The 12,849-nt window shown below is 43.9% G+C and overlaps 1 protein-coding gene across 3 annotated transcripts; it reads left to right on the top strand.

Moving 5' to 3' along the window:
- The first annotated feature begins 3,137 nt into the window (after window positions 1-3,137).
- On the top strand, window positions 3,138-12,619 carry LOC105008632 (endothelin-1 receptor). 3 transcript variants are annotated; one of them, XM_029117822.2, is made up of 9 exons: window positions 3,138-3,399; window positions 5,003-5,653; window positions 8,823-8,950; window positions 9,088-9,234; window positions 9,410-9,461; window positions 10,136-10,288; window positions 10,385-10,518; window positions 11,034-11,142; window positions 11,890-12,619. In XM_029117822.2, the coding sequence occupies exons 2-9, from the start codon at window positions 5,078-5,080 to the stop codon at window positions 12,031-12,033; spliced, it is 1,443 nt and encodes a 480-aa protein (XP_028973655.1). In that variant the 5' UTR covers window positions 3,138-3,399; window positions 5,003-5,077; the 3' UTR covers window positions 12,034-12,619. The 3 variants fall into 3 exon arrangements, with proteins under 3 accessions (XP_028973655.1, XP_028973654.1, XP_028973656.1); XM_029117821.2 differs by having other exon boundaries at window positions 4,967-5,653; XM_029117823.2 differs by having other exon boundaries at window positions 3,139-3,399; window positions 4,967-5,653; window positions 11,934-12,619.
- The last annotated feature ends 230 nt before the right edge of the window (window positions 12,620-12,849 follow it).

Below are 12,849 nucleotides of genomic sequence, written 5' to 3'. Positions count from 1 at the left end.
TCCCTGTAATCTTTGTAAGTCTGCATGGATGAAATCAGAGAGGAAAAAGGTCTTGATGTTTAACTGAATTAATTTTGACTATGATGACTGTTAACTAACCATGCGTTTTGCCTTCTAAACAACCCCCCACCCCCCCACCCACACACACACACACACACACACACTCTGACATAACCCATGTAGATAGCACACTGGTGGGCCCACTGGTTTATGTTTACAGTAGAGACAGTCTGAACGGGGAATTAAAAGCAGAGATTGTTTTCTATGAGGGAAAAAGGACATCTCACGCTCTCCCCTCTTGTCTCTCTCCTCCTGTCTCTCTTTCTCTGTCTCTGATCTTCTAATATTTCCACAGCCATAAGGTCAGTAACATGGTCTGTAAGTTTAGTAACATGATCCGTAAGGTCACTTTCTGTCTGAAGATCGTCCCCTGAGACTCAGTGTTCCAGGGTCAACATAAATGTATTTGGACAAAGCCGTTGAGTTACTGGTAGCTTCTTGATTTTTAGCCCAGTAATCCAGCACAGACAGAAATAAAGACGTGTTTTGTTTGTGAAACAAATAAAATGAACACACACAATTCTGCTGATGTAAAAAAAACTCCCATACTCAGTAAACCAGTTGAAGTGTGTATGAGTGGTGTGATGCAATACACACTCAATGTCCAGTTTATTGTGCACAACTCTGTTTGCGATCATGGATCGCTCCTGCAGACAGTCAGTTCGGTGGCTCAGGCCATATAAAGACGACTGACAGGCCTGGAGGAATTCAGGAACTGTTCAGCTGAATGTTACTGTTGACTGTTGTAGACAGGAGTGCCCTGGAACAGCCGCCTTCTCTGCTTTTTCACAGCCAGCAGTGTTTACACTTTACCCTTGGACAGGATGTAGGCCCCAGAGGAGAACTGACAGGGTGTGAGTCAGCAGCCCTGGAAGACATGGCAGAGAGCACGTCCCCCTCAGTCTTCAGGTCACCACCAAGGTTACCTTAGTGACGGGACAGATGTTTGACTACTGCCGTGACAACCTGATCTGGCCTAACACTAATACAAGAGGAGAGAGAGACAGGTGATCTGGCCTAAAACTAATACAAGAGGAAAGAGAGAGACAGGTGATCTGGCCTAACACTAATACAAGAGGAAAGAGAGAGACAGGTGATCTGGCCTAACACTAATACAAGAGGAAAGAGAGAGACAGGTGATCTGGCCTAACACTAATACAAGAGGAGAGAAAGACAGGTGATCTGGCCTAACACTAATACAAGAGGAGAGAGAGACAGGTGATCTGGCCTAACACTAATACAAGAGGAGAGAGAGACAGGTGATCTGGCCTAACACTAATACAAGAGGAGAGAGAGACAGGTGATCTGGCCTAACACTAATACAAGAGGAGAGAGAGGCAGGTGATCTGGCCTAACACTAATACAAGAGGAGAGAGAGACAGGTGATCTGGCCGAACACTAATACAAGAGGAAAGAGCGACAGGTGATCTGGCCTAACACTAATACAAGAGGAAAGAGAGAGACAGGTGATCTGGCCTAACACTAATACATGAGGAAAGAGAGAGACAGGTGATCTGGCCTAACACTAATACAAGAGGAAAGAGAGAGACAGGTGTTCTGGCCTAACACTAATACATGAGGAAAGAGAGAGGCAGGTGATCTGGCTTAACACTAATAGTAGAGGAAAGAGAAAGAAAGGTGATGTGGCTTAACACTAATAGTAGAGGAAAGAGAAAGACAGGTGATCTGGCTTAACACTAATACGAGAGGAGAGAGAGACAGGTGATCTGGCCTAACATTAATACATTAATACAAAACTTAACCTAGCCCTAAGCCCCTAACCTAATCTAGTTTTCCCCAGTGGGGGCGTCCCAACATGCTACATATGTAGTTTATTGGTTGTGTCCGAAATCACCCTCCACTGCTTACAGAGTGCCCTTTGGGAGTATCCAGAACACCAGGGAACAAGGGGCCCTTTGGGAGTATTCAGAACACCAGGGAATAAGGGGCCCTTTGGGAGTATTCAGAACACCAGGGAACAAGGGGCCCTTTGGGAGTATCCAGAACCCCAGGGAATAAGGGGCCCTTTGGGAGTATTCAAAACACCAGGAAATAAGGGGCCCTTTGGGAGTTTTCAGAACCCCAGGGAATAAGGGGCCCTTTGGGAGTTTTCAGAACCCCAGGGAATAAGGGGCCCTTTGGGAGTTTTCAGAACCCCAGGGAATAAGGGGCCCTTTGGGAGTATTCAGAACACCAAATTATAAGGGGCCCTTTGCACCATGACTACTAGGAGGGAGTTATCAAAACAAGTCCCACGTCCTCTCAGTTCGACAAAGTTTACTGGTTTTCATTTAAACCAGCATTTTATCTTGTTGCACTGGGGTGAGAAGGGGGAGAGTGTGGGTGAGAAGGGGGAGAGGGTCCCAGAAAAGCACTATATAAGTTAAATGTATTATTATTATTAGAGAAGGGGGAGAGGTTGGGAGAGAAGGGGGAGAGAAGGGGGGAGAGAAGGGGGAGAAGGTGGGAGAGAAGGGGAGAAGGGGAGAGAGAAGGGGGAGAAGGGGGGAGAGAAGGGGGAGAAGGTGGGAGAGAAGGGGAGAAGGGGAGAGAGAAGGGGGAGAAGGTGGGAGAGAAGGGGGAGAAGATGGGAGAGAAGGGGGAGGAGGTGGGGGAGAAGGGGGAGGAGGTGGGAGAGAAGGGGGAGAAGGTGGGAGAGAAGGGGGAGGAGGTGGGAGAGAAGGGGGAGAAGGTGGGAGAGAAGGGGAGAAGGTGTGCTATATACTTTTGTAACTGTGTGAAATGAGATGTGGGAAAGGGGGGAAAGAGGGAGTGAGAGCAGGGGGAGAGAATGACAGGGGGAGAGAAGGGGGAGAGAATGACAGCGGGAGTGAGAGCAGGGGGAGAGAATGACAGGGGGAGTGAGAGTAGGGGGAGTGAGAGCAGGGGGAGTGAGAGCAGGGGGAGTGAGAGCAAGGGGAGTGAGAGTAGGGGGAGTGGGAGTAGGGGGAGTGAGAGCAGGGGGAGTGAGAGCAGGGGGAGAGAATGACAGGGGGAAAGGGCAGACATTTGGCAGGAGGGGGTTTGGTGAATTTTTGTTATCAGTACTCTGAGAGGGAGGCGAGAGAGGGAGGAGTGGAGAGAGAGTTCCTACATACAGGAGAAAACGCTGGTTCACAGCAAACTCTCTTCATAACCGAGGAAGACTTTTACTCCCTCTTTTGCTCCTCCTCTGAAGTTAAAGCTCTTGATCATTTACATTAAACTCCTAATAGTCTAGAAGAAGCTCTTTATTGTCCGGTAAATTCAGAACATTCAAGCAGATTAGAAGATTGTAAGATAACTGGCATCTTTACCGGACAACTACGGCGCCAGCCAAACTGACCTCTAATAAACAAGGTAGGTAGCAGTCTGAATTCATTGTTCTATTATATTATTATGTCATTTGACAAACAAACATAAATATGTTATACACCTAATTACTTATCTTAGGACATTGCACACTGCATCAAAACTAAATCAAAACTGGTAAAAACTATTATAAACAGTTATGACTCGTTGTCAGCAGTTGTGAATGACTATTTCCTGTTATGTAACTCAAAGGCTGTGCTAAAATTGAGGTTCTAAGAGCTGTGGGAGTGTTGCTAAATGTGTTATAACTGCCAGATGGTAGCTAACCATACGATAGAAAAACTATAGGAAAGACAGAGAACCGGGCAACTTTTCCAGGACCATGGGTCAGGGCTAAGAGAGACAAGGAGGCAGAGGGATGGAGAGATGGACAGAGAGAGAGAGAGAGAGAGAGTGAAAGAAAGGACAGACAGACTGAAGGGAGAGATGGAGGAGCGATAGGTAGAGAAGTGAGGGAGAGAAATAAAGAGGGGAGAAAGACGGGGAGATGAGTTAAACAGAGGGGTTGGAAGAAGATGGAGAAATGGGAGTAAAAACATATTCTGTCACTGTAGATTAGAGGGCTAACAAAAATATTTCATTGTAATGTAAATGTTCTGCCACTGTTGATAGGTCAGTGTTTCTGCAGATTATAATCTCCATTTCAGTTTAAGCCTAGCCTTCACCCCTAATCCTGGTTTACACAGAATTCCAAAATACACGGAAACACAAAACTAGGAACTACTGATGCCTATAATGATTTAATTCTAACCAGGCCAATTTAAAAGAAAACATATTTTCAACATGTGTCCTATTTATAGTACGACAATATAAAATAGTTTATAAAAGTTTATAAAACCATTTAACAATTTAATTTGGACCTTTATGACCCCTGTAGTTAAAATAAAAAATAGAATGTCTTTTAGAATTAAAAGACAATTGCCTTTTAATTCTATTCTATTTAAACACATTTTGATAAACCAGTTGTACATGGCAAATAGATATAAAAATTATAAATTAACAAAGTGTATATCTAAGAGTTAAAAAAAAAATAGAACATAAATTAAAAGTTAATCTCCAAACCCTTATTTGACAATGTCCCTATTTTTGTGCTTTTATCAGGAATTGTACACTTCATTGAAAAAAACACAGGACATGTCTATCTTCAAACAGCACCTCTAAAGCTTGCGTTAATCACCAAGAAGACATTTCCACACTGAGCTGGTTATCTATGTGTAACTGAAACAGTTCAGTCATGACGTGAACATTTCTGAGAACCAGAATGGAGGGGGTCAGTTTGTCTCGTTGACTTTAAAGGGTTAATCTGTCCACAGGAATATGTCCAGAAGAATCTGACTGTCCACCAATCATTAAAGAAGCATTTATTGAATAATAAGATTAACTTTATCCACCACATAGAATCTTTTTATAGACAATAAAAAAGCACAATCCATTTAAATCAATTTCAGTCACGATATTGGTGGCAGAATTCCTATTCAATCACACGTTGGATGCTGCATTCCTATTCGATCCACATACGTAATAAAGTATTTTTTTTCATTCATTCATTCTGCAGGAGACCTCCCTAATATTGTATCACGCTGTGTTTTAGAACGGCCGTGCCTGGAATCTCCAGAACTTTTCCTTGGACTGTTGAATACGTTCTAGAGTGGGTTCTGGAACTAGAATGAGCTCCAGAGTTCCCGTTGGGACAATGTTGTTGGTGATGATGACCATGTTCTCCATGTCCTCACCGGGACAATGTCAGAGCCACCCCAACCTCACGGTCGCGGACCTCCACCCTGCCCTCCACAGCACAGACACCCCCCTCATAGAGTTCCAGGATGCCCAGGGACACTCCTCATCTGGGGGCCTGGATGGCGACAAGACACCCCTGAGATCTAGAACCAGCATATACTCCCCCACGCAGTTCCCTGACCCGGGACACAGACAACTCCAACAAAGACCCCATCAGCCCTCCTTCACCTCCTCCCACTCCTCCAACAGCTCCTCCCAGGAGGTCCGTGTCCAGACGACACCCCCTGTCTGTCTGCAGGTGACCTCCATTAAGAAGGCCTTTAAGTACATCAACACGATAATAAGCTGTGTGATCTTCGCTGTGGGGATGGTGGGTAACGCCACCTTGCTGAGGATAATCTACCTGAACAAAACCATGAGGAATGGACCCAACGCCCTGATAGCCAGCCTCGCCCTGGGGGATTTGATCTACATCTCTGTAGACATACCCATCCATGTGTATAAGGTAGAAGACAGACTGCTGACCATCTCTATGTATAGAATATAATATAATACTGATCATCTCTATGTATAGAATATAATATAATACTGATCATCTCTATGTATAGAATATAATATAATACTGATCATCTCTATGTATAGAATATAATATAATACTGATCATCTCTCTGTATAGAATATAATATAATAATGATCATCTCTATGTATAGAACATAATATAATACTGATCATCTCTATGTATAGAATATAATATAATACTGATCATCTCTATGTATAGAATATAATATAATACGGATCATCTCTATGTATAGAATATAATATAATACTGATCATCTCTATGTATAGAATAGAATATAATACTGATCATCTCTATGTATAGAATATAATATAATACTGATCATCTCTATGTATAGAATATAATATAATACTGATCATCTCTATGTATAGAATATAATATAATACTGATCATCTCTATGTATAGAATATAATATAATAATGATCATCTCTATGTATAGAACATAATATAATACTGATCATCTCTATGTATAGAATATAATATAATACTGATCATCTCTATGTATAGAATATAATATAATACGGATCATCTCTATGTATAGAATATAATATAATACGGATCATCTCTATGTATAGAATATAATATAATACTGATCATCTCTATGTATAGAATAGAATATAATACTGATCATCTCTATGTATAGAATATAATATAATACTGATCATCTCTATGTATAGAATATAATATAATAATGATCATCTCTATGTATAGAACATAATATAATACTGATCATCTCTATGTATAGAACATAATATAATACTGATCATCTCTATGTATAGAATATAATATAATACGGATCATCTCTATGTATAGAATATAATATAATACTGATCATCTCTATGTATAGAATATAATATAATACTGATCATCTCTATGTATAGAATATAATATAATAATGATCATCTCTATGTATAGAACATAATATAATACTGATCATCTCTATGTATAGAACATAATATAATACTGATCATCTCTATGTATAGAATATAATATAATACTGATCATCTCTATGTATAGAATATAATATAATACGGATCATCTCTATGTATAGAATATAATATAATACTGATCATCTCTATGTATAGAATATAATATAATACTGATCATCTCTATGTATAAAATACAATACTGACCATCTCTATGTAGAATATAATATAATACTGATCATCTCTATGTATAGTATATAAGTTTGACTAGTCATCTTTTGAGCAAAATCTGTTTATCTCATAAAAAATAAGCACTTTGCCCTAATTGATAATACGTTGCTCTTGATATCTAAATGTGATTTCTACTGTCAAACTCATAGTCATAAGGCTGTCTGTCTGCCTCTCTGTGTGTCTGTCTGTCTGTCTGTGTGTGTCTCTATGTCTGTCTGCCTCTCTGTGTGTCTGACTGTCTCTCTGTGTGTCTGACTGTCTCTCTGTGTGTCTGACTGTCTCTCTGTGTGCATGTCTCTGTGTCTGTGTGTGTCTCTATGTCTGACTGTCTCTCTGTGTGTCTGACTGTCTCTCTGTATGTCTGACTGTCTCTCTGTGTGTCTGACTGTCTCTCTGTGTGTCTGACTGTCTCTCTGTATGTCTGACTGTCTCTCTGTGTGTCTGACTGTCTCTCTGTGTGTGTCTCTGTGTGTCTGTGTGTGTCTGTGTGTGTCTGACTGTCTCTCTGTGTGCATGTCTCTGTGTCTGTGTGTGTCTCTGTGTGTCTGACTGTCTCTCTGTGTGCATGTCTCTCTGTGTGTCTGACTGTCTCTCTGTGTGCATGTCTCTGTGTCTGTGTGTCTCTGTGTCTGTGCATGTCTCTGTGTCTGTGTGTCTCTGTGTCTGTGCATGTCTCTGTGTCTGTGTGTGTCTCTGTGTGTCTGAATGTGTACCCTCTCCCCACTAGCTATTTCTGGTCTTAAGAGGGGTTACGATAACACACCCCTAAAATATCACAGCGACTCAAAGACACACATTAACACACATTAACACACACGTCTGACCTGTGTCTTTCTGTCACTCCTAATGTTGATGTTTCCCTGCAGTGTTTAAATATAGCTGATCCCTCTGCTTGGAGGAAAGCCTCTGACAGAGCTCCTAACTAGCAGGCAGTCCAAGGGAAGAACCAAAAGGGGGAGGGGAGGGGAGGGGGAGAAGACAATAGAAGAGGATGAGGGAAGAGGTGAGATGAGGGAGAGAGTAGAGAAAGAATAAAGGGAGGAGAAAATGTAAAGAGGGAGGAAGGGAGAGAGTTAGTGGGGAAGAGAAGACAAGGTAGATATTCTGTATAAAAGACAGATTGAACACTAAAGATCAATTTTATCCAAATCCATAACATCCCTCTTTTCATCTGTTCTGTGATACTTTTTATTACTGTCTATTATATCATTTTCTATATCATTTTATTTTCTTCTACAGTATTCTGATAGATTGAAACTAACCTCGATCCCAGATGTTCCCCACCGCTGGAGATCTGGAGTAACATAATTGTCATGTTTCATCGATGATATTCCCACACTCTAACTTTAAAATAACATTAACATTGGTGATAATGATAACATGCTAAGCCGGCCCTGTCCTCTGTTAATAATGATAACATGCTTATCTGGTCCTGTCCTCTGGTAATAATGATAACATGCTAACCTGGTCCTCTCCTCTAGTATTAATGATAACATGCTAACCTGGTCCTCTCCTCTAGTATTAATGATAACATGCTAACCTGGTCCTCTCCTCTAGTATTAATGATAACACGCTAACCTGGTCCTCTCCTCTAGTATTAATGTTAACATGCTTATCTGGTCCTCTCCTCTAGTATTAATGATAACATGCTAACCTGGTCCTCTCCTCTAGTATTAATGTTAACATGCTAACCTGGTCCTCTCCTCTAGTATTAATGATAACATGCTAACCTGGTCCTCTCCTCTAGTATTAATGAGAACATGCTAACCTGGTCCTCTCCTCTAGTAATAATGAGAACATGCTAACCTGGTCCTCTCCTCTAGTATTAATGATAACACGCTAACCTGGTCCTCTCCTCTAGTATTAATGATAACATGCTAACCTGGTCCTCTCCTCTAGTATTAATGAGAACATGCTAACGCGGTCCTGTCCTGTTCCAGCTGCTGGTTGGCTCCTGGCCTTTTGATGACAGCTCCATGGGTCTGTTCCTCTGCAAGCTGGTCCCGTTCCTCCAGAAAGCTTCGGTTGGCATCACCGTGCTCAACCTGTGTGCCCTCAGTGTGGACAGGTGGGCCTGACGGAGCCACACCCACGCAGGGTTCAACACCTTTACCTCCGTCTGTATCTCACCCACAACACAAGCAGAGGGCAGCGTGTGGGTATCACCATGGAAACAGCTCTGTCTGTCTGTCTGTCTGTCTGTAGGTATCGTGCAGTGGCGTCGTGGAACAGGGTACAGGGTGTAGGTGTCCCCATGGTAACGGCACTAGAGATCATTTCTATATGGTTGTTATCCATCCTGCTGGCCGTGCCGGAGGCAGTGGGATTCAACATGATCACCTTTGATTACAGGTAAATTCTACACACGCGCACGCACGCACGCATACACACACACGCACGCATACACACACACACACGCACGTGCAAGATTTCACAAGTGTCCAGTTTTGCACTGTCCTTCCTCCAGAGTGAACACATACACAAACAGTGTAATTGATTACATTCCCTCTGTCACCTTTAACCCCAGAAACACAACGATCAGGACCTGCATGCTCCGCCCACAGACACGGTTCATGAAGGTAAGAGGACCGGGGGGGGGGGGGGGCAAGTGTGTTTGTGAAATGTTCATGCATGTGTGTGTGTATGTGTGTGCGTGTACGCATGTATATGTGTGGGCATGAGTGTGTGTGTGTGTGTGTGTATATGTGTGTGCGTGTACACGTGTACACGTGTGCGTGTGTTTGTGTTGATCAGAGCTTCTACAGCGGTAGATCTGGATCTGGTCAGCCACTAGACTCTAAACACACATTAACTACCGAGGGACTCCTAATTGCTCAGAGGCACGCAGTTGTTGTTTTTTATGCACAGCGGGAAGAAAACTAACCCTCCTCACGGGCCTCCTCAGGCCTCCTCAGCCCTCCTCACGGGCCTCCTCAGGCCTCCTCATGGGCCACCTCAGGCCTTAGGTTCACCCTGCTAACGCATTTCCCAACACACATAATCTTCCTCCTGTTTGTAGACTAATCTGCCCTCTGAAGATGTGCCTAACTTCTGACATGTGATTTCCCTGCTTCAGCACGTGAGACGCGCCGCCTCCCCACCACTCAGATTCTGAAGCCGACCGTCCTGTGGGCTGTTCTATTTGCGGAAGAGATTTTGGAGGGATTGTGTTTCCTTAGTGAACCCAGTATGGATCTGTAGGGGATCTGGGTGGTGTTCTGAATCTGTGTGCCGGAATGTTCTTGTTCTGCAGTTCTACCAGGATGTCAAGGACTGGTGGATGTTCGGGTTCTATTTCTGTGTTCCGCTGGCGTGTACCGGAGTGTTCTACACGCTCATGACCTGTGAGATGTTGCGCCACAGAAAAGGATCCCTTCGCATAGCGCTCAGTGAACACCTCAAGCAGGTACACACGTTATACACACACACACACCTTGTACACAAACACCCGTACACACACGTGGCTCGCACACTCACCTCCTGTCTCCATGTCTGTGGTTAGCGCAGGGAGGTAGCCAAGGCCGTGTTCTGCCTGGTCCTGATCTTCGCTTTGTGCTGGTTCCCGCTTCATTTCAGCCGCATCCTGAAGAAGATGATTTATATGCCACTCGACGCTGGGCGCTGTGAACTATTGAAGTACGCCCCTCTCTCTCTGACACACACACAGGCACGCACACACACACACTCACACACGCACACACCCAAGCAAACACACGCACACACACACTCACACACACACACACACACATGCACACACACACGCACGTACACACGCACGCACACACGCACACTCACACACACTCACACACACACACCCACGCAAACACACGCACACACACACAATAAAGGCTGCAAAGTGTGAAAACAGTGAAACAAGCACAAGACAAAATGTACAATCAAATATTCAATGATTGTATTTTTTTATCCTGTTCTACATATTCTATTGTATTTAGTATTCTATTCTCCACGATTCTATTGTATTTAACATTCCATTCTCATCGATTCTATTGTATTTAGCATTATATTCTCATATATTCTATTGTACTTAGCATTCTATTCTCCTCTATTCTATTGTATTTAGCATTCTATTCTCCTCTATTCTATTGTATTTAGCATTCTATTCTCCTCTAATCTGTTGTATTCTTGTGTAGCTTCCTGCTGGTCCTGGATTACTTTAGTATCAACCTGGCAACAATAAACTCCTGCATCAACCCCATTATCCTCTACTTTGTCAGCAAGAAGTTCAAAAACTGCTTCAAGGTAGGACAGCGTGTTTGTGTGTGTGTTGTTTCAATGTCAAGCCAACCCTCACTTAGCATGGAGGTCCAAGTGGCTGTTATGTCATTGTGGGGCCATGGGTTCAGAGGTCAGGTGCCTCTGAACCCATGAGATACGGCGAGAGAGGGAGATAAATATAGAAAGGTTACGACCCCTCCAGGTTACATTCTCTGTGTTTGTTATCTAACTCAGTACTCTGCAATCGCTCTCTCTCTCCCCACCTCTCCCCCCTGTCTCTCTCTTCCCACCTCTCCCCCCGTCTCTCTCTCCCCACCTCTCCCCCCTGTCTCTCTCTCTCCCTCTCTCCCTGTCACTCTCCCCCCGTCTCTCCCCCATTCTCTCTCCCCCCTCTCTCCCTCTTTCCGTCTCTCTCCCCCGTCTCTCTCCCTCTCTCCTTGTCTGTCTCCCCCGTTCTCTCTCCCCCCTCTCTCCCTCTTTCCCTGTCTCTCTCCCCACGTCTCTCCCCTGTTCTCTCTCCCCCATTTTCTCTCCCCCTCTCTCCCTGTCTCTCTCACCCTGTCTCTCCCGCTGTCTCTATCTCCCCATCTCACTCACCTGTCTCTCTCCCACTCCCCCCCGTCTCTCTCCCCTGTCTTTCTCTCCCGTCTCTCTCCCCTGTCTTTCTCTCCCGTCTCTCTCCCCTGTCTTTCTCTCTCGTCTCTCTCCCCTGTCTTTCTCTCCCGTCTCTCTCCCCTGTCTCTTCTCATTGCCCCCCCCCCCCCGTCCTAGTCCTGTCTATGCTGTTGGTGTGGCTCCGGTTCATTGGTAAACAGTCTGACGCCTTTGAATGTCAATGGGACCAGTCTGCAGTACAAGAACCCTGATCAACAAATCAACAACAACAACAACCAGGACCATAAAGACTCTGACTGAACATGGAGTGTGCTTCATGTGTGTGTGTATGTGTGTGTGTGTGTGTGTGTGTTTGTTTACAACAATAGATTGGATGCCCTTTGGCCGTTATTCACCAACTGTTTTCATCTGCAAAATGTGGCCATTTATATCATATAATATTATATTGTCCAAACATTTCATTCACTGACATGGTTAGAGAACCTGTCTGTTTCCCACTATGAAGTATATTGTAGTGTAAATGAATGCATTGAATTGCATTGAATGCTCCCTCCTGATGGTCGCTTGGTCATCGGGAAGACAATGAAGGTGGAGGTCCGACCAGTGATTACATTGAAATGGTGCAAGCTACTCGGTAGCGATTTCCTGCTAAATCCACCTCTTGGACCCTACAGTCCTCTATCCTTCTCTATGGTCTCAACACTTGGTCTATGGTCTCAACAGACTCCGAGGGGTGAAAGATCTCTTTTGTGACATTTAGGTGAAAGGTCATCATGAAGACCAACGATTCAAAGCTTGCTAACGAGACACTTGGTACATCAAGTCAAAGATCATAAATGTGTGTGTGTTGGCACACTGCAATCTTTATGATAAATAATGTACTGGGGGCGGGGGGGGTGGGGGTGGGGGGGGGTGGGTTGCGAGAGTTAGGTGAGGCGATTTGCAGTCAGGGCTTCGTGAGTAATAATGTAAGGAAATTCTGCCTGAACTGGGAGGTTCTCCAGTTTTTAACGAGACCTTATATTCCTAGTAAACTCCAGCCACAGATGTATATCTGTCAGGCACACTTCCTCCTGCCTACGACTGGAGACTCCATCTCCCAGGTGCCCCAGGGGA

Source organism: Esox lucius, chromosome 24, assembly GCF_011004845.1.
Source record: "Esox lucius isolate fEsoLuc1 chromosome 24, fEsoLuc1.pri, whole genome shotgun sequence".
Taxonomy (NCBI): Eukaryota; Metazoa; Chordata; class Actinopteri; order Esociformes; family Esocidae; genus Esox; species Esox lucius.
Note: the sequence above shows the minus strand (reverse complement) of the source record. Positions and strands in the feature narration are given on the sequence as shown.